Below are 22,006 nucleotides of genomic sequence, written 5' to 3' on the forward strand. Positions count from 1 at the left end.
ATGCTCCGAGCGGTCTGCAATGTCCCTTCGCTTGCCAGCATTTGCGGCCTCTGAGGGTCACGTTGTCAACGCGGAGGACGCCAGGGCTGTCGAAGAAGTGATTTGGATCAGTGCCTCTGAAGGTGAATGAGTCAAGCATCGCATCGTGTTCTTTCTGAAATTGCCTTACCTTTATGTTCGTCATGGCTTCTCTGAGAAGCAGGACCACACTTGCAAAAGCACATGGCACATGTGGTTTGGTGGACCCTTTGTAAAACTGTGATGTCGGTTTTCCTGCAGTGCATAAGTTCCTTCACCATTGCATTGTGCTTTATTCTCCGGGCACTTGCTGGGCTGGAACTCTATGGCATTGAGCAGTTGAGTACGACATAGTGGGTTCAACTCCCAAAGCCACAGCGGCTGCGTTCTAATTGGAACAGAATGTGTAACCACTTGTGTACCATGCTTTGGATGCACGTTGAAGAATGTCAAGTAGTCAAAATTTCTCATAGGCCCATATGTTGCTTTGCAGCATTTAGTGTTGCTAAGTTCTCTAGGCCACCATTAGATGCAGCAGTGTCGGTAGGTTTCTATCCTACAGTCATTGTGATCTGGCAAGCACTTTCCAGCACAGATAGTGTTTTTGATGTCTTTAAGTGCACAGCTAGCAAGTCATGGCATGGCAAATGCATACCACTACCTCACACTCATATGCGTTGCAGCAAAGGATGCAGCACTGCATTTAGCTTTTGTCCCACCCTAATACAGGAAAGCTGACTTCGAGGCTTTGCGGAGGGTCACCTGTAGCCACACGTGTTTGGCTGTTGAGCACAACATTGCACGATGGCGTCCTATTTTGTAGTAACCAAATTCCAATGGGGGCAGAAGGCAAACGCATTTGTGAACTTGTATTTTGATTCACAATACAGTAGCCCATGGGAGTCACAAATAGTCAAGACACTAAAACATCCCCCCTAGGCGCCGCGCCTAAATCCAAACATAGAGGCTTGAACTCTTATTACGCTTTTGGGGAATTGCTCGTGTTTTAGTTTACATCTATATGACACCATGCATTATTGTTACGGTTTCTCCTGCAGCTTTCTGAAAATGTGGAATGCATTCGTTCAAGGCAGGGTTAAAGGTGTATTCTGACAAGGTCATGATTAGTGTGTTCTCTGGGCCATTCTGCTGTGTAAGTTGCACATGCCCACTGTGCTGCATGTTCGTGGATTTTGTCATATCATGCAGCATCCTCGGTAGTTCACTGTGTCAAGTTTCATGTGGAAGGATGTGGATGTGCGTATCCTACTGCAGTGAGTGGAAGTAAGCCTGTGTGTGTGATTTCGGGTGTAGGGAGCACTCCATGCACAGGAAACTCCAAGACTGAGCATTAGACTGAAGCATCCACTTCCCAAAGCATAGAAGTGGCTTGATGCACACCGAAGGCTGCTGTCAAGATGGTGCTTTGCACGACGGGCAAGGGAGGCAGTCAATTCTTTTCTTGTTTTCAACTGGCTGGCCCATTATTTATTGTTTTTCAGCCTCTGAAGTTGAGCAAGAGGATGAAGACATTCTTATCTTGTCGGACACCTCTTCGGTCACGCTTCCAGAAGTGTTACCTACTCGCGTCGAAAGTCCAGAGGATAGTTGGTCACGGAGCTCCGGTGGAATCGCCACGGTGGAGGGTGATGTAGTGCTGACAGAGCTGACCGATGTGCCCCCAGCGCAGCTTGTGGAGCCTCTCGAAGTGGCACGGGAGCCATCAGTGGGGCTTGTAACAGCAGCACTCGACGTGGAAGACATACAAGTTGAGCAGTCGCTTCCAGGCTATGCTGTCTGCTCTTCAGAAGAGGAGCGTTCGTTGCCGAAGCCAGAAGACCATCTTCAGCCACCAAACACACCAGCAACTCCTGCACAACCTGAACGCAGGGCTGTTGGAGAATCTTATGGCTTTGTTCCTGCAGTGGACAGCCCACCTGCTGTAGGTTCTGCACATGACAGCGGAGCTGCTTTGCCAGCGCAAGGGTCATCATCACCCAGCATGGCTAAGTCCTCTTTGCCTGTCTTCACCCCCTTAAGGCAACCTTCATTGCAGCAGGCTGCCACTGGAAAAGATGCAGAGAGAGACGCAGAATTTTCTGAAAAGCCACTGTCACCTGTAGCAAGCTTGCAGCACTCGCCTCCTAAAGGTGGCCAGCACGAGACTGAGCTCAAGAGCTCTGCAGAGGTGGCTGCCAAGACACCTGAGCACGAGTCTGAGCTTGATAAGAACCTTCTCAAAACAGTTGTGACTTCCTCCTATAACCTCAGGGAGAAACGAACGCCCACATGGAAGGAGGAGGAGCAGAAGACGTCCGTAGCACGTCCATCTAGGTCGCGAAGGAAAAGCGGGTCCGTGACACCATCTCAACAGTTGCCAACCACTCCCACCAGGTCGGGATCCAGCCATGACTTGGAAAAAAGCCCTGAAACTGCGGTCACACCAAATCGGAAGACGCGTGCTGCCAGTGAGGAGCCGTCAACGGAACACAGCCGTAAGAAGAGCAGGGCACTTGAGGGCTCACCCGGGAGGAAGAGGGAGAAAGCAAGCTCAGTCACACCAAACCGGAACGAGCGTGCTTCCAGTGAGGAGCCGTCGACAGAACACAGTCGTGAGAAGAGCAGGGCACTTGAAGGCTCACCCGGGAGGACGAGCCCAGTAACAGTTGTGACTTCCTCCTATAACCTCAGGGAGAAACGAACGCCCACATGGAAGGAGGAGGAGCAGAAGGCGTCTGTAGCAAGTCCATCTAGGTCGCGAAGGAAAAGTGGGTCCGTGGTTCCATCTCAACAGTTGCCGACCACTCCCACCAGGTCGGGACCTAGGCATGACTTGAATAAAAGCCCTGAAACTGCAGTCACACCAAATCGGAAGACGCGTGCTGCCAGCGAGGAGCCGTCAACGGAACACAGCCGTAAGAAGAGCAGGGCACTTGAGAGCTCACCCGGGAGGAAGAGGGAGAAAGCAAGCTTGGTAAGCCCCAAGCGCACAACACAAAGTCCAGAACAAAAGATGCAAACACCCAGCCCTAAGGCAAAAAGCACTGCCAAGGCCACCTCAGCCACTGCTGGTAAACCGTCAAAGAGGCTAGCGACACCCAGACCAAGCAGAACATCTGCAACACCCAGTTCAAAGAGAGCAGGAGCCTCGCGCCATGTTGAGAAGCAAGCGTCACCCAGCCCCACCAGGCAGTCATCGGCGAGTCCTCCAAAGACACCGCCGCGTCGCGCAAGAAAGTCCGCCACTCCAAGTCCTACAAGGCAGAAGTCAGTGCAGGGTACAAGGCAGCAGTCCACAACACGCAGCCCTAAGCAGAGTAAATCGGCAGTTCGTAGCCCTCAAGCGAAGACGGCCAAGGCGCCAACTCCAGTGAAGGCTTCCTTGCGTACACGTGGTCACACTGAGACGAAGACACCAAGTCACGTGGAGAAGACGCCAGAAAAAGCGGTGCGTAGCACAAGAGCAAGCAGCACCAGGCAAAGGAGATCAGCAACACTTAGTCCTCAAGAGAAGGCTGCTCGTACACCAAGTCCTGCAAAGGGATCACCTGTACGCAGTCCCGAAAGGGCGAAAACATCAAGCCCAGTAGAGGCAAGTGCTCGTAAGACAAGACTGCGACATCATTCTTCCTCCTCTGCAGGACATAGGGCGGGGATCATCGCCAGTGCCTGGACCAAGTAAAACAGAAACTCCCTCTAAGAGAACGAGCGGCAGAGTGCCAAGAACCCCAAAACGTTCTTCGTCTGCAGACGTAGCAGAGGGGCTGCTGCGAACGCCAACGCGGCGTGGCTTGCGCCTGACGCCCGACAAGCAGCTGGCACTGAAAGGGCACGTGGAGGGACCGACCAAGCCATCTGGTGCTCGGCGTCCTCCCCTGGATACTATCGCTGAAGTCGACACGTCACCAACAAAAAGTGACACGGAGACAAGTCCGACAGTACCACCAACACGGAAGGGTCGCCGGAATTTGTTGACCGAGCCCGACCAGAGTGTGCCGCCAAAGAAGTTGCTTGTGGCTACTCGACGCAGCCGCAGGGTCTCTGGAAATGTGGCGTTGGACACGATTGCTGAAATCCCCGATGCCGAAATGGAACAAGAGCCGCAGCCAACAACCTCAACAAGCCAGCGACAACGCAGGGCCAAGCGCAAGGCCGACACAGCACTTGGTGAGCACTAAGACAAACTTAAGCTAAATAGATCATTTATTATAATAAATAATGCATTGGTTGGTTTGGCAGACATTTCAGTGGTTTGCATGTTTTTAAGTAAACTGTAGGAAATCAAGTGCATATCTATCTTTTTATTGCGTGCATTAGCTATCACCTTTAAAGGTGTTTTCAGCATCGACTACGCAGCCTTTTAAAATTAACACACAGGAAATTCTAAAATCAATCTAAGAAAAATTGATGGCAAATTGGAAATTTACTTCCTGTAGTTATTAGCTTTTAACTTTTAAAAGCAACTGACCTCGTCAAAATCTGTTCATTGGTTGCCGAGAAAAACTTTGTCTGTTCCCTTGTGTATTTGAATAGGAGATCCCAAGCTAAAGCAGCCGCTTAAGAGTATAGTATTGGTTCACCAATAGCCTCTTTAGTGCTATGCTATAGTGGCGACATTGGCATTTGTTTTCAGTTACCTTGGTCCCACTATTGTTAGCAATACCTGTTACTCTATTCCCATTCCACTCCGAACGTGCTGTGTGGTGGTGTCACACTAAAGGTCTGCAAGTGTCAAGAATTCTTTACCTATGCACAAAAAAAAGAGAGAGAAAAAAAAAACACAAGATCTGGACGAATGATCAGATACAAGCACCAACTGGCATCCAAACTAGACTGGACACTTGAAATTGCAGTGCACACTTGTTTTGAAGACCTTCAGTTTGATTGCCTACCAACTCTCGTACACTCTTGTACGTACTATTCTTACACTTGCGTACTGCAATTAATCAATCAAAACAAGGCAGTTGTAAGAAAGTAATGCCATATTTGTTGGTTCACATGAAAACGGAAAATGTTGATGGAAATGAAAATAATTTATGAAATCTTGAGAGCATCAGTTAAAAACTGTTCTTGGAATTGTTTGTTTTACATAAATGTTAAGCTTTAATTGCTTTCAGAGCCGCAAAACAAGCAAGAACTTAATGTGCCTATAACTTCACTGCAAGTGTTTCAGCTGAAACATTTAAAATATTGCAGTGCCCATCAGCATTCCCAGTGTAGCAGGAATACTCAGATGCATCAGGTTCAGTGAAGCCTGACAGGCCATCGACTCGCCTGATTTAAAAAGGGCCTGCATGCTGCAAGTACTGCATGCAGTACACGAAACCAGCTTATCGGGGAATTCAGCTTAACCTTTGTCTCAAAGTTTACTGCTCCATTTAAGGGAGCTCTAAAACCTGAATGCAAAACTATAGAAAGGCATTCGTTGCTATAACTCTATTGTTGTGGATGTTTTTAATTGCTTTATGCAGACTGTCCGAATGTTCATTTCAGATGCTGAGGGATTCAAGCTTTCCAAGCCAACTGAACTGGCTCGCAAAGGTGAGGGGAAAGCACTATATGAACATCATATCAGTACCTCTCAGAAAAACGCTTGAAACGCTTGAAACGCCGAAGCTGGACGATCATAGCCCAGCATTTTCCGGAAGTGCGCGCGAACTTTTCATCTTATTACTCATGATGATGATAATTTCTTTTCGCGCGGCTCGGACTTACAGCCGTCACTGCGCATTGCATAGCGCAGCTTGCAACACCGACACTGCGTTCCAGGAGACCCGCTCTGTGAATGCGTCTTTCTTTTTCTCTCTCGCTCTCATAACGCGCAAAATCTCTTCACCTCACAGAGCACGAGTTTACGAATGCGCCAGCGGTGGACGAAGACGACGACGCTCGAACGCAATCATATGGTTCGCATAAATGCATGTTCTGCAAGCGTGGCTGTATAGCCTAGCGGTTACGACGCTCGCTTTGGGACCGGGGCACGCGGGTTCGAATCCCGCCTGGGCAAGAAAGTTTCTTTTCTTTTCTTTCTTGGTAGTTTCTTGATACACACCACAAATTACGGCTGGCTTAAACAGCTTCGCTGTTAAAAAAGTACAAGATGCGGCCGACTGATCAGATAAAAGCACCAACTGGCATCCAAAGGTTTTATTCTGCAACGTGTAAAATATGTAATATTAAGATGCAAGCACGCTTGTTCTGTGCTCCATTTCTGAAGGCAACACTGCATTAGCTGAGCAAGCAGTGCAGTTGTAGAAGTCTCTCACCGCGTGTTTCACGGTGCAGTTGTTTTTGATCTGTGACACTCTTTACAGAATGACTACTTCATGTATTGCAACTACAACTTGCGGACGTGCGATTGCGTTACACCGTGTGCCTTTGTGCTTCTAGTTTGCGACGGAACTTTGTTTTGGTCATGAGCGCAAGCAGTGCTTTGACCGCTGGGCACAAAAACATGCGGCTCCGCTAATTCAATGGTTAATAGTTTGAGAGCTGCACTTTCTATGTAATAATGAAGTCAAATGTTTGGCATAAAAGTATGAGATCTAATGTCACATTGAATTACATGACAAATGCCCTTATCTTTCTTTCATATGGGACTACTTTTTTGGTCACGAATGCAAGCAGTGTCTCCAAGCTTTGTAGCATTGCCTGCTATGTATGAAACGGAGTATACTGTTCTTACACCGTTCACCAACCTCTGAGACACTTGCCTATTGCCTTTGTGGTTCAGTGACAGCAATGTTCAGCTGCCTGCTGCTCTGGATTGAGCCAGCGTGTGCAACAACCGCAACTCTTCACTTTTGTGAGATTGAAGCAATCTCACAAAAGTGAAGCATCTTGCAGATGCATCTTGCATCTTGGAGCTTTGAAGTATTTGCAGCTTGTGCTCATACCTTCCTTAATAGCGCTGGTGGTTGTAAGCAGATGTCATGGATGGTACTGTTGGCCAGGCACCCTCATCATGTTGCTGTGATCTGGGCCGTGGTTTTGTAGCGATGCCTTTTTTGCAATGTTAGTATCTTTTTGCGTTCGTGAGTGATCGGAGGGACGCTCAGGCGGAGCGTCACTGACCACTCACGAACACGAAAAGGCACACTAGCATCGAAAAAAAAAGGCATCGCTACTAAATTGCAGCACTGAGTGCTGCGCACTACCCCAGAACAGAATTATAATATACAATAAAGCTTCGTGAACTCGAACTCTGATATCTCGATACGTTGGTAAAGTCAAACTTTTTTTTTTTTTTTTTTTTTTTTTCCTTCCCGGCCGTGGTTTCAACTTGTGCGTATTTCATCTCATCATCTCGAAAAGCACTTCCGCCAAACTCCGGACATCTCGACTTCGAAAATACCAGGAAACAAGTAAAAAAAATGTGGTAGCATCGGCAGCATTGCTTGCACTCGCCTTTTACCCACCTGCAGCTTGATGTAGTCGGGCCGCACTTCCCGCTTGGGTCCCCCCCCCCGCCCCCTTTTTTTTCTATCACTGCTCGCGTGCACTTGCTCAACTGGCACATTACTGTTGCTCGGCTGGTCGTCATTTTTTGTGGCCTCTCGCTGCGACAGTGAGCTGGGAGCCCTTTTTTTTCCCCTCATTTAGGGCGCTGTCAGTGACGCATCAATGTGGTCACAGCGTATTAATCGTCACCTTGGGCACGGTGATCGGCACTTTCGAGCAGGAGGAGCAGTCCATACGCTCCACCCAATAGAATTCCAGCATGCGAGCCAACAGCGTTTCTGCGAAATCGGGAATTGATCAAGACGCTCGCTTTGTGCTCGTGCGATGGTGAGGTGTAAATGCCGGAGCACTCTTGGGCGTCTGCAAAAGGCATGACAATTGCACTCATATACAGTTTCAGCTTTCGAAGTCAAATTTTCTGGAATTCATTATGGTGCAGAAAGTAGCAGTATCAGCTTGTTGGATGTCTGGAAATGGTTATGCTCGGATGAATGGCTCGAAATATACCATTTAGATCGATCAACATGACTCAGTGGCAAGCATGCTGTCTTGGCACAGCGCTAGTACAACACCGTTGCCCTTAGACGCCGACGTCTCCAGTGTTGGTGCACGTGAAAGTGACTGAAAATATTACTAGCGATATTTTCACATGGTAGTGACTGTCAAGAACATAGTAGCAAAACTGTGAATGACAAAACTAACTCTTTATTGTGCGAAACTGTGCCGAAAAAAACAGGCTACGCTCAAAGCACAACGATGGCAGCGAACACGGTCAGCGATCGATGAAATTTGATCTGCGCGTCAAGCGCGTCGGCTTTTATTCATGAATCATCAAAGGTTCCAGAGTAAACACTTATTCCTGCATGTCTTCCAGAATGTACATAATTTGCGTCGCGCATACATGCAATCAGATAACACAAGGTTCGATGACAACAGACAGCGGATAGAACCATCGATAACATTCGAGAAGCTTCCGATACATTCAGGCGAGTCCTGCGCCGAGTGATAACATTTGTTAGGCGGTGAAACGCGGTCACCCGAAAGTTTTTCCAGTTTTTGCAGCGTCGAGTTAACGGAGGTTTACTATACAGTGCTCAGGGATACTCGGGCAGCATGGTGGCCGGCGCTTGTTGCGCCACCGGTGATCGCTGGGTGGGGCCGAATGCAGTTACGATGCATTAAAAAAATTCTCACTTTCATGTGACACAAAAATGCAGCATCTCAGTGTCATCAGCGCCCACCGGTGGCGCAAAAAAAAAAATGCCGGCTGCCATGTTATCCAAGTATCGCGTTTCAATCGCTGAGCACTGTACATGACAGCTCTTGGACAGCTGACTTCCGCTAGTCTATCTATGACCCAAAAAGCTTGTCCTAGCAAAATCTACTGACATTTAGTGATTTTTGGTGTTCTTCAATTGGCCTCCAATTCAAGCTACATTGGGGACATTTCTTTACTCTTCGGCACTACCGCGTAAAGTACGTCAAGTGCGACGGCTTTCCAAAAGTGCGCACATTTGATCAAAGCAATGTGGGAAAAGTTAGTGAATTCTATGTTGTATTTTTTTCTAGGGATGTAAATATTCTAAATTGTGATTATGAAGTGGGAAATGTTAAGAATGATTCTGTTGCAGGAGAGCTGTGGTTGCCGCGCAGGGGTACCATTTCCTGAGTGAACGCACGGTACAGATAACTCCTGCTTAACAATTCTCAGTCATTCGTTATGAATGCCTCACTTTTAGGTGGCCTATGGGCGTCTTGCACTGGAGTTTGAGGTATAGTAGTAGCGGCGCCTGGTGGCGGCGAGAGAAGTTATATCTGGGTTGTACCAGCTTGGGTAGTATTGAGCCCTGGCTGTGGTGAAGCACGTTTTGAGCCCGAGTTTTGCGTTGATTCGCACTTTTTCGGCCCTGTTGCGAGTGCGAAAAGGCTCGTCGCTTCTCAGAGACTACGCTGCGAGCTGGCTGCAGCCTAGTTTAACGAAAACGGACTCTCCGTGTGCCGTGGGACGCAATGCTGGAAGCAGAAGGAATCGGCGACGCAGCTCTGGAGAGACCTAGCTCAGCCGCGAAAAAGCGTTACCGTCGTTACTGCTGCGTGGTGAGCTGCCACGAGCAAGAAGGCCTGAATCCCAACATCAGATTCTACCGTTTTCTTTCAAGGCCTCACAAAGCGGAGGGTTGGGCGCGCTGGATGACTTCATTACCCCACTATGAGCAGCACAGGTTTGAGCGTTCAATGTGCAAATTCTTGACCTCAAGCCAGCACGTTAATGCAGCGCAGCAAGGCAGTATTGATTACAGCACATAGATGTTCGAGCGCTGTCATCAAAAGCTACATCAAGCGAGCAGCGCACGAGCTCGCGCTGCAGCGTGCGATTCGTAAGTAGTACGCTACTACGAGCTCATATGCAGTACATCAGTTATTTATTAGTTGCTAAATGGACAGATGGCCGTTACTGGAGCGCAGGCATGACTACTTGTTTAGCGGCATGCAGTCAACAAATATTGCAGGAGGCCCGCCGGTTCGCGGAATGCTGAAGGAGTGCTGCTGTTGTGGCGCGTACGATCGTGCGCTCGAGCAGTTCATACATCGTGGCAAGCTGAAAGACCGCTGCCGTCGCGGCGCGGTCTTTCATCGTGCGCTCGAGCAGTTCCGTACACGTGTGCTTATTGCTTCTGTGAATTCATTTATAGCAAGCATTTCCTCGCGTTTGTGCGCCTGAATCTAGCAGGGTGTAAACCTAACCTGAAGTTCAACTTCGTACGTGACTCACTTCAGTTGCAATTGACACCGCGTTAAAACTTCGCCGCTTATTTCTTGAACGGCGTACATGTATTCGGCGTTGCATAATTTCTTGCCTTTACGCAGCGTGCCACCCCTGAAAACAACTTCGACGCCCGATATTCGCTGCAAGCCGTGGTACAACACAACCGAAAGCGGCGGGTCCATATTGTAAACGTGCTTTCCGAAGCAGACGACCGAGCTTGGTACTGCCCAGTTTCGGATTGAGGGCGCTTTTTAGCACCATTTTTGCAGCGCCCCCTGGGCAACGCAGAAGCCCCATAGACCCTTTTCACGGCAATCTCGTGTGCGCTGTGTGCGCAATGGACGCATCACGTGGTGATGCGTCCATTGCTTGCCTCGGCTGCTTCCATGTTTAAACACATGCAGATGACACCGTTGCGGCTCAGTGCTGTTCTGATGGACATTGTAGACGGTGACTGTGTGGACACAACTTTGGCCACACCTTCAGAGGACATGTGAGCTCTTTCAGAGGTCATTACTCTTTGTCCAAACGACGCGAACATTGTGTACAAAAAGCAAGGTTAGAAATGTATTCCAAGCTGTCCAAACTTTCTGCTTATGCATTGAATCAGGATCAGTGTGTTTTACTCTTCGTTGTTTATTTCAAGACACTCTGAAGCAGCGGCTTGTCATGTTTCTGACTCTGTAAAGTTCCTCGGTGCAGTCCCTATCTGATTGTTTATTTTCTGCCTAATCGCTCGCAGTTGTGCTCAGTTGCAATAGATTTGTTCGTGCTGCACTCAAGGCTTGGAACCTAAATGTTCTCTACTTTGTGATAGCATGTAGTAATGACATATTATCGCTAGTCACTCGCTCACTCTGTGGACCGTTGCAAAACGTTCAGCTTCGAACATTCGTGTGTTGTCGGTGTAGTCGCTGTCACTCATGATTCGGCACATTGATTCAAGTGTGCACCCATTCACATGTTGGCGATAGAGTGGGCGCAAGTTCGCGTGTCAGAAGGGGTGGATGTGTGTAGATAACGTGCGAGAAACTTGCTATGCCAGTAAGTGGCACTACCTTGTTTAACTAGCCGTACTCACTCAATTGCCGACGTTCCGGGGTTAAATACTTTCTTTGTAGATTAGTGCTGGTGGATGAATGGTTTCTTTATCCTCAAGGAAAGGCGAGCATAGTGAAGGGCTGGCAACACAGGCAGTCCTTAGGTAGCAGCGGTCGCACAGATTCCTTCCATTCCTTAGTATGCGAGTCATTATTTTTGCAGCCAACTACCGCACGCGTATTCCCTCTATCGTTCCACATTTTGCGGCATGAGTGGAGCATTGTGCGTTAGCGAACACCCAGTTGCATTTTCGACAGCTGATCACACAGTAGCAGGGCAGCAGCAATAATGGTTTCGTATTCGTGCGCTTTCGATAAAGCAATGTGTGACATGTCGCCGAAAGCGCCATCATGTTCCTGCAGAACAAACTGCTCCTAGGAAAGGGTCAATATGCAAATTTGTTGCCTCTAATTAGGCAAAGCAGTCTGTTATTTGGTCATTCTCACCATGTTTCAGTCCCTTTAAAACAGTGTGCTGTGCTGTAGTAGTACTCTTCTCTCCTTGAACGAGCTCAACTCTCCACGTGCACATGGAGATGTGTTGTTCGCCTTTTTTCATAACGGTCATTGTCATGGTGCGCCAGATAACCGAAAGCAGTTTATCATTTACAAGCACTTCATTTGACGTTCATTTGTAAACGGGATTACATGCATTTAAATATGCCTGTAAATAAGCCATGTAAAATAGTGTCTATAAGCTTTTTTTTTTTTTCCCCTAAAAGGATTCCACCTGCAACTTCATATTTCACTGCGTTTAGAAACAGAATACATTCGATCAAATACCTAGAGGTCACTTTTCACGAATGCTATTCGTATCTGTATTCAATTTGGCAATTTCATTGTTCCAACCCTCCTACTTTTTTTCCATGCATGAAATTCTAGCTTCTTGGCTGGCATAGGTACTCAAAAGGTTTATCCCAATACAATCAAGAAACTGAGCATCAACCGCTGTAGTGGCCAAGTGGCTATGGTGTTGTTCTGCCGTATTGAAGGTCACGAGTTCAATTCCTGGCAGCACTGGCTGCAGTCTGATGGTAACGGTAAGGAAAGAAAAAAAAAAAAGCCTATGTATTTAGATTTAGGCGTGTAAAGGAACGCCTATGCAGTCGAAATTGATCTAGAGCCTTTTGCTATGGCATCTTTCATAGCTCCAGCATTGCTTTAGGATACTAAACTGCCTCCGTTCTTTTAAGAGAAACGTGCGTGAAGGCCTTGCAGTCAACTGTGTTTGGTACAACCCTTGCAGACTCCAATTCAACACCACCAAAGGGCGAGTTTCTCTTCTCACCACCCGTGACACGGCACCGCCAACAGCAGATGAGCCAGTCCTCGGGGAAGCCAGCCGAAGCAGAGCCAGTCCCTTCTACGAGCAAAGAGCAGGCCCCGAAAAAGTGAGGCTCAGCCCGTTTTCTTCCCTCGCTTGCCACTGTGCTCACAAGAGCTAATCTTGCTGATTCCTTAGCACCTTGGCTAAGCACGCTTTCTGCCATGGCACATTGACTCTCGCAGCATTTTGTGCATGTGCATATTGTTGAAATAGGTTTTACACTACAGTCTTTTTTTCTGCTTTGCAAGCCTACAGATGCACTATCATTTCTGAAGCAGTATGGATATTAGTGTATGGCTGGACCTCTGTCCTATCCTGCTTGTTAAAATGGCATGGTCGTTGGCAGTATGCTATGTCCTTCATTTAGACTGTGATGTTGTACCATGGGTATGCACGGCATTGTGCTGTCTAGAAATTATGCATCTTTGGAGACTTTTTAAAGTTTTTATGTACATTTCTTCAAGCTTCGAAAGAGCTTAGTGATACACATATGCATGCAGCAGCTGACCTTTCCCTTGTTCATTATGAACACTATATTCCCTGTCCATTTCGGAAATGTGAATGTCGGTACATTTTTTAGTGGAGTTTCAGAGGCACATCTAGATGAGTTGGTTAAAGTTACGCCAGCTGTAATCGGTATCTCCTCACTTCATTGATCACCTCGCACTGCCTTATCAGTGCTATAGACTGTTTCACCGAGGGCGCCGGCATTTTTGGGATCACAGCGCCGTCTGGCGTATTAAGCCGCCATGCTGGTATGTGGGATCACGCTCGAAGGTGTACAGTGGACTTGCGTTGACGACGAGTTGCAAGTTGTCGCGTTTGCCTGTGATGTCCGAACAAGTTTTTGTAATTGGAAAAGTTCTTAGCATGTCATTACTAATCATTGAGCTTCGATATAGCCGCAATATCAAACGGCGCCAGGCCCTAAGGTGCTGCTACAGCTCTACCTGCGATCGAAATAGGAGGCGAGTCAAGTCTGAACATTGTCGACACGTAACATACGTGCAATGTGTTATCATTGTATGTCTAGCCTTGACTGCAGTGTCTTGACCTTCTATTAAGGTCAACGCCAGACATACAGGTGACAGATTTATCAGGTTTAACAGGTGACAACAATCGGAGGTGTCACAGTGTGCCGCACCAACATGAACCCCAATGCAGGTAACTAGCGAAGCACCGAGGAAACAAGTTTTGGTAGCTTTGCTGCTCCTAAATGTTTCGCAGTACAATGTGTTAAATGTTGTTTACTTTGCACCCCGGCACACGAAATAAAAAAAGCTGTAAAATAACTCGACCTGGAGGGCCGTTAACAAAGAATACTTGATAAAACGGCCTGGCAACAGTGGCCGCGAATATGCCCCGATCAACCAGATGCATGCGCTACACGTTGAAAGAATATACGCACTCGTAAGTCAGAGCGGTGCCTGGGTAAGGGCACCTCGCCGTCTCGGGAGAGCTGAAAAACAAACAAGCTGCTCTCTGGAACAGCATTTTTATTTTCAGAAGTAATACAGCATGCGATGCACGACGTTGGCCAGACAGCTTGCCAGCGAGATTCGGAAGCACGGGAAAGCGATGTGAACTAGGGGCAGCCAGCACACGGTAGGAATGGCTTTGGTTACAAACCAAAAAAGAATACACCTGCATTTTCTTCGTCGACACGCACTGTTTTCATAATACGTCCCCGACCAACTTGCACCAGAACTTTGGTTGCCAAGCATGATAATCTTAGAACACAATTGAACAGATGAATTTTAATGTGCGTGCACGAAGAAATAATTGACTTCGTTCATTCAACTAGTTGACCGACTGAAATATGCACCTTCCGTTCATATCTGAGTTTGATCATGGGTGTCGAGCTCGTTGCCGTGCGCTCACTGGAAACAAAATCTTCAGAACATACACGCAACGAAGTTTATGGCATGAGGTCCTTTCTGTTTATGCTGGCAATCCAAAGTGGACACGTGTCTGCAAACACAGTGGCGGCGTCCTTGAAGTCGCCACAGCTGAAGATGCATTTCATGTTCGCTTCTGAAAGTTATGTTTGCAGCCGAATACAGCGCAGTAGTGGTCCGTTAACCCTGAGTCATCTGACATCGCAGCAATCGCAGACAGAAGACTCTAAAATCACACAAATTCGTGATGACACCGCTATCGTTGCAAGCTACCGCTGAGAGAAACGGCGATCCGCACATACCAGCGCGAAGAGGAGAGCGGCGCGGCTCAGTGGTTCGAGGCTACATTCCTCCTCGCCGATAAAACGGTCTGTAGCTGAGTGCAGTGCAAGTATCCAAATGAACAAGGCCAACCTTCCCAAGGGGGATGGAAGGAAGCAGATGTTGTTGGCTGTCCTTTGTCATCATGGTTGTCGTTTCCACCTAGCCACAGCATGCTGCTATGTACACTAATGAAGTGGTGGATGCATTTCAAAAATAATCGGCTGTACCATGCTCCTGCAGAGATACCTAAATCTATGCACACTCGCTGTACTCCGTTTCATACATAGCATGCAATGCTACAAAGCTAGAGATACTTCTGGTGCTAATACCCACATTTGCAACTAGAAAATAGTGTGTCACACATGAAAGAAATATATAACTGCCATGTAATTTGCTGCAACATTGGATCTCACACTATTAAGTCGCATAATCTGGCCTACTTATTACATAGGTGTCACATATCTGAACCTGTTTACCACTAAATGAGCAGAATGACACTTTCCGGTTAACAGCGGCCACAGCACTTGCGCTTTTAAAACGCAAAATGCAAGACCAAAGCGCAGGTGTGGTAACAACAGCTTGACCCTCGCCGGAGAGTAAAACTTTTTATCTATACATCAGGATAACATATTTTGTAGTTGAAAGTGATCACAGTTGGCACTACAATGTTTTATTACGATTGCAGTGATATAATGAGGCGCGTTCACACCATCACTGTCGGTGCTGCCGTTGGCACCGCTGCTGCCATGCTGTCTCTGTATTGACGAGACATGTACAAGCCGCATGCCGAGTATTGTAGGACATGTGATCTGTTGTGGGTGTGAGTGGGAGGGCAAGAAGCTAAGATGAGAAGTCTGGTGCCTTTTTTGATAACAGCATTATCAGAGAAGTGAGCAAACAAGAAATGTTTTGCTTCAAAAACAAGACAGCCATGTTAAACACTATCACACTCTGCTCAGTCGGCTCTGCGGTGTTCTGGGGCGCAATTGCGCAAGCGGCTCACTTTTCCAAACATTCGGTTGCCCTCTTGTGATTCGGTGGCCACCATTGTGGCAGGGTGGGACCACAAAATGCGTGCACGTCACACTCCTGCCAGTCATTTGAAAACCGAATGGCGTCGTCTGCTAGAAGTGGAATGGGCGATGATGTCGTTTGCTTTGCTGTTGCCTTTGTAATTAATGGCTCCCCTCGTCATCTTGTCGTCGCTCACATAACCTCGATGGCTGGCGACATGGAATGAATTTTTCGATATCACAACGACTTCCACTTCTGCAACCACTTGGGGGGCATTCTCGGTATTCAGCAAGCCAGTGGCCTCAGGATGCAGTAGATGGACCTTTGTGCTCTCCGGTTTTTCTGAACCAGTAGTGTTCAAAGTCATTGGGCAACTCGCCGTTGTTTAACTTTTTGCGAGGGTATGTTTTCATCATTGTGGCTCGGCGCAAGACGTACTTGCAGTGTATGAAGTTTCTTTAACATTGTCGCCATTTTGTAGTGCCACGTGAGTTTCATTTGCGTTCGTTAGGGGGCTAAATCACATTTCTGTTGTCACGTGACAGTGCGCTCCCGCTATCAAGTAACACATAGTTCTTTAATGCAGCAGAACCGTAATACTTTCCTAAAAGACGGGCCATGTGTCAGTTTGTAGATGTGCTAGTAGATGATTTTGGCAATTTCTAAAGTTTACCTCGTCCCCGTGAGTACATCTGGAAGATTTGATGATGCATCTATGCATAGGCGGCCCAACTCAAGTGCCATTTATTCGATTCCGCGACCCACAACAGTGCTGGCAGCATTTGTTATGATTTGAGGGTTGCTTGTCTTTCTGGCAACAAGTCCCACCTTCATCACAGCGTGGAATGATCAATGTCGAAGTCGTTGGTCAGCGATGCAATACACAAAGTGGCCGAGATGATGTAACAGTGGTAGGCTAGCATGGCAAAGCCAGTGCCGCGAGACGGCTTTTTCATGCCATCACCATATTCCGGCCGTGCTTACTCCAAGAACTGAGCCCAGCCAAACACCGCTCTCATCAGATATGGTTGTTCTTCAGTAAAAGCAACAATCAGGCTGGCGTTGAGACGCGTGCAGGCCCAAGTGAACGTCCTTGTGTGATGACGTGACGAAAGAGTGGACGAGACGTCAGGTACATTCGATTCACCTGTACTTCCTGCACTAGTTCATGAGGTGCCACACTTGGCTATTCGTTTCACTATTTCAACATGACGGCATCTGCACGTCGCCATTCGTTTCTCAGTGCAGGTGGTGCCTTGCCAGTTAGGAACTGGCACTGAACTGGCAGGAACTCGGTTCACACAGCGTAGGGCAAATGGAATGGACCCGTGAACTTGCAGTTGCAGACGACATGCAGCAGATAACAAACGACGCTGTCCGTGTGCGATACCACCTAGCAGCCAAAGAAAAATAATGAGGCTAATAAATGGTTGTAACATTCAAGCATAACTTCTCTGCAAAGATTATAAATTGAGAGTAAAAGAATGTTTTCAGTATAACATTCTTATTTTTTTTAAACACCCGAAACATTCTCCTGTTAATGTATCATCCCCAATTGAAGCCCCAATTTGCGACTCAACCTTCAGGGACTGCGCTCGCTCCTCTTATTGGCTGTGCTCTCCCTCCCATTCTGACAAATTTTGTGGACTTCCCACTTTGTAACATAGCAGCCAACCCGAACGTTCGGAAGGCAAGATGTTTGCACGACTGTGGCCCTGCGTTCGGGACCTGGCACAAGCGTTGTGCACACACAATATCATTCCCGTGGAACAGCTGTGTGCATATGTTGGTCCCACTGAAAGGGTCAGTAAATGTAAAAATAAATCGGTTCAACCTTTTTATTGTGTATTGACCAACGCCAATGGTTTTTTTATCAGTCTCATCTTGTTTATTATAGATGCACAATGCCTGCAACATTGCTGGAAATGTTTCTCATTATGCCTGCATTCTGAAAAGCTTGGCATCTGTCAGGACGCTGTTCCTGCAGCAGTGCAGCAGAAACAGCGTCCTTGCTTCCAGCGTCCTTGCTTGCTGCACCACACATGCATGTTGCCCCTGTATATCATAAGAACACTGTTCTAGGAGGTCAGGCACAGCGATAACTAGACGATGCTTAGCCATTCAGGTGAAACCAAAGTTTTTGTGTGGGACTGCCAGAATACACGAACACATTATGATATCCAGGACCTGAAACTGAGATTGCGCAGCATTGATTAAAGGAAATATTTGGCTTTTCTTATACCCTTATAACCTTTATTCAAGAAAAATGAATTTCGAAGGTATACTTTGCCAGTCTAGGCTGATCTGTTGTTATGCTTTAGTCTGAGTCTAGCTGTGCAAGGTAGCTTTTTCACGTGCAGGGTTTAACATGCGATGCCCACAACACAGCTGGCACGCATCTTTTGGATGCCATTCCCATTAAGCATCGTAGTGCCAATAACTACAAGCTGTTGTTCTTCGTGCAAAGAGACAAGGCAAAACAGAGAACTGATAGTTAAGCCTAATGTTTGAAGCTGTCGTGAAAATAGGGATTTTTTCTTTCCCATGGCTTAGTTGGTTTCTTTGAAGCACTTGGATATATTGAAACTGCTCCAATTATAACCTGTTTTGTTTGCAGTTATCGCAGCAATCATGCTCTTGCTTGCCACGCCTGGTGCCTGCTCACCCCTCTTTTCATTTTACAGGGTGTGCACGTGTTCGCTCATTTGCCTATGCATGCATGCAAATCCCGCTTGAGAGTGCACAAGCTAACGCAGAACTTGAACGCATGCAGACACGATGGACTCCCACGGCCTCTTGCAGGAAGCAGCAGCGACGCATCAAAATAGCTACCACATTGATGAAAACGCCCGTACGCAGTAAAGCAACTGCCAGCAGCGGCAGCGGTGGCAGCAGCAGGCCACTCACTAGGACACCCAGGCGGAAGCCAATTCGTTACAAGCTCAAGCCTAGAACACTGGAAATTCCAGTGCCTGCACCTCGTCCACGCGTCTCCGCTACTGCATCTTCCAGCAAGGGTGGCAAGAAGACCCCGAAGAAGACTGCACTGTAGTTTAAGAATCTAATGCCTTTAATTGTGTGTAGGCATGGCATCACTGCTTAAGTGGGGGACGTGGCAATGAAAACTTTTTCTTTAAATTATTTATGGGAATAAATTGATGGAATTTGGCATGCAGTTGTGATTTGTTATGCTGATATCATGACTGGAAATCAGTTTTGTGCTATCTATTATAGTTTTTGAGTTGCAACACTTGACAGCCTCTAATGGTCATCCCCAAATTAATTAATTACACGCAAGTTCGCCAAGATTTTCACATCAGCATGTTCACAAAGACCCATTCTGTACAATAAAGTTATTGGTTTATTTTTAAGTGTCGAAATGAGCACCAAATTGTTTTTTGAACTTTCCTATGCAGTATGTCTTACTAACAACCTTTGCAAAAAAACAAAAACAAATTTTTTTATGAGGTGCAGATAGAAATGGCACTCATCAATGTTTCAGGATCTAAGTTCAAAAGACAGAATTATTTTGTCTTCATTTGTTGGGAAATGGCGCTGGGATGACTGAAAGCAACTGCACAAAAACATGAAAGCTGAGAAAACGAAGCTCAAAGCCCGGTTTTTTTTCACAATTCTTGATGACAGCACTCTAGGAAAGTGCTGTATTCTCGATTTCTATCGCTTATTTTGTTATAATATTTCACCAAGAGGTAAATGAAGTTCCGAGGATCGCAAATTTGACCACTTCAATTGCCACGTCTCCCCTTAATGAGGCAGGTGCGAGTACCCTGTAACGGTTTACGGGGGATGTATATAAACAAGCCAGTGTTCTTTCTTTTTTCTTATGCATTGAATCTACATGCACTACTTATGGCCTGTGCTACAGGAAAAAAAATTGATGCTGCTGTGCACTACAGGCACAGGTATGATTTCATTTTCCACAGCCTTATCAGGTCGTGACAGACTTCGCAATGTTGTGTAGGTGGCAGTTAATTTTCACAAGCGTTGTGTTGAAAATTGCTATAGGGAACAACACAAAATGCAATTCCCCTCACTTGGGCCAGTGTTCCTTGTATCCTGTGCTGTGCCTTCTGTATTAACACTAAACTCACTGTGACAGCACTCTCCTACTGCTGATTTTTCGTGCAGATGTTTGTACATTGTCGCACCTTTATGAATTGACGAGTGTGCATTGATGAACCAGTGAAGGGGCACCATCTTTAATTGTTTCAAACTTAACAAAAGTCCTTAGTGTGTTCTTTTGCAAGTCGTGCAGGCTTTGGTTTGCAGCATGCACCGGTTAGTGCAGGTTGTACTTGCAATGTGCGTCAATACTGCAGCATCTACATTTGGAATGTACTCGAACATGGAATTCTGGTTACATTATCTTTATGATGTACTGAATGACAATTGGTGGAGGGGTGTGCGTTTCACAGCATTTCAGGCTTACTCAGAAATTTAGCTGTATATTCCAATGTATAAAGGTACGACATAATTTATATCATCAGTTGTGGGTCATATTAATAGCCATCTCTATATTAACAGAAGCAGCTTGGCCAGCCTGATTGAAAGTGTTATGGAGCTTGCTTGTGTTGTGAAATTGTGTAAACACAATATTGTTATTGCTCGATACAGCAGAGGTGTACAGATTTCGAGAGTGTCAATTTATTGACTGGTGTGAAATGGTTCACCTTCTTTTTATATATAAATTGTTTTACTTGATTGTGTTCTCATTTTATATTGTGACGTGGGAAGCAAGGGCAGATGCGCTCGACCACTGAACGCACAACTGCATTCCCGTAGCTGTTATAATAAACTGCATTCGACCTTTCCTCGGTCTGTCGTGTAGTTCTGACATCAAGCAAGCACAAGCGGGTGAAAGGTCGGCTGCAATGTGTTTCTATCGTCGTCCTCAGCTGTAGCCTGAACAGAGAAAGGGCAGGTATGACCTGCAGCTGAAGTGGTACTTCCTACCCTATTTAGTGCAGTTGAACCCTCCTATATAGCGAGGGTTCAACTATATATATATATATATATATATATATATATATATATATATATATATATATAACGGACTCTCTGTGTGCCGTGGGACGCGATGCTGGAACTATATATAGCGTGGGTACAGGGTAGCCAACCGGAGATGATGTCTGGTTAACCTCCCGGTCTTTCCTTTACCTTTTTTTCTCTCTCCTATATAGCGAAAGTCGCAAAATAGTACAGCTTAGCCAAAGTTTATCACGTGAAATGACACCGGAAAATTAACATTAGAGTGACTTTGTCGATTGCGTTGGAGCCCTGTTCTAGAATTTTCCACCTTGCTGGACCATGTGCAACGACGCAGGCCTCGCCTTGTGGAAGCAGCACTCTGGGAGCACCCAGCGTTGCCTCCGTGATTGGCAGCTGCACGCGTGGCCATGGCTTTGCCGCACTATGTGTACGGTAACACTATGCCTGTGTTGCCATACTGCTGGGATTGGTCTCGCCAGCGCATATTGATTGTTTGGGACGCCATGTTGAAAGCGGCACTCTCTGCGTTGTACACGAAAATTTTACGCATGCTCGCCCGTGGCACTGCCAACTACCGATGTGCCGCAGAGAAGCCTGTCTTGCAAATCTAGAGCGAGCGTCTTGCAGCACTGATGAACGCGATCGTGAAGTGTTTGTTTTTTAGCAGTACATTTTGCCTGCATGTTTCATTGCTCCATTACCTCGCTAACCGCACGCATCTGCTTGTGCTTAATCGCTTTCACCGCGAATATTTACACGCACAAACGCAGTGCGTGAAGAGCTCAAGGCAGTGCCCACATTTATCCTTCCTCAGCATTTTAAAAGACTCGCCACTGCAGCAGGAGCGATAACGGCCAATGCAAGGTGTGAACGCTAACAGCCTTTAAGTTGCCGCAACCGACAAGGCGAGGGCAAAAGGCATTTTTTTGTTTACCATCCGGCGTGCGCAAACGCTTGCTGCACACTTGATATTTGCGCCGTCTCGCATCGTCGCGTTGCTACTTCCAAAACGGCATTATTAAGACCAGTTACTGACTGACGAAGCAAAATCGCGCCTCAAAAACGTCTCCGCAGGGCGCGATCGAAG

General features: G+C 46.8%; 1 protein-coding gene across 1 annotated transcript; it reads left to right on the top strand.

The window, feature by feature from the left end:
* Nucleotides 1-19: 19 nt before the first annotated feature.
* On the top strand, nucleotides 20-20,741 carry LOC125945024 (serine/arginine repetitive matrix protein 2-like). Its single transcript, XM_049666573.1, has 6 exons — nucleotides 20-122; nucleotides 1,521-3,610; nucleotides 3,660-4,185; nucleotides 5,512-5,559; nucleotides 12,593-12,737; nucleotides 18,712-20,741. Exons 1-6 carry the CDS (start codon nucleotides 20-22, stop codon nucleotides 18,959-18,961), a joined length of 3,162 nt encoding a protein of 1,053 aa, XP_049522530.1. The 3' UTR covers nucleotides 18,962-20,741.
* The last annotated feature ends 1,265 nt before the right edge of the window (nucleotides 20,742-22,006 follow it).

Source organism: Dermacentor silvarum, chromosome 4 (assembly GCF_013339745.2).
Source record: "Dermacentor silvarum isolate Dsil-2018 chromosome 4, BIME_Dsil_1.4, whole genome shotgun sequence".
Classification (NCBI taxonomy): Eukaryota; Metazoa; Arthropoda; class Arachnida; order Ixodida; family Ixodidae; genus Dermacentor; species Dermacentor silvarum.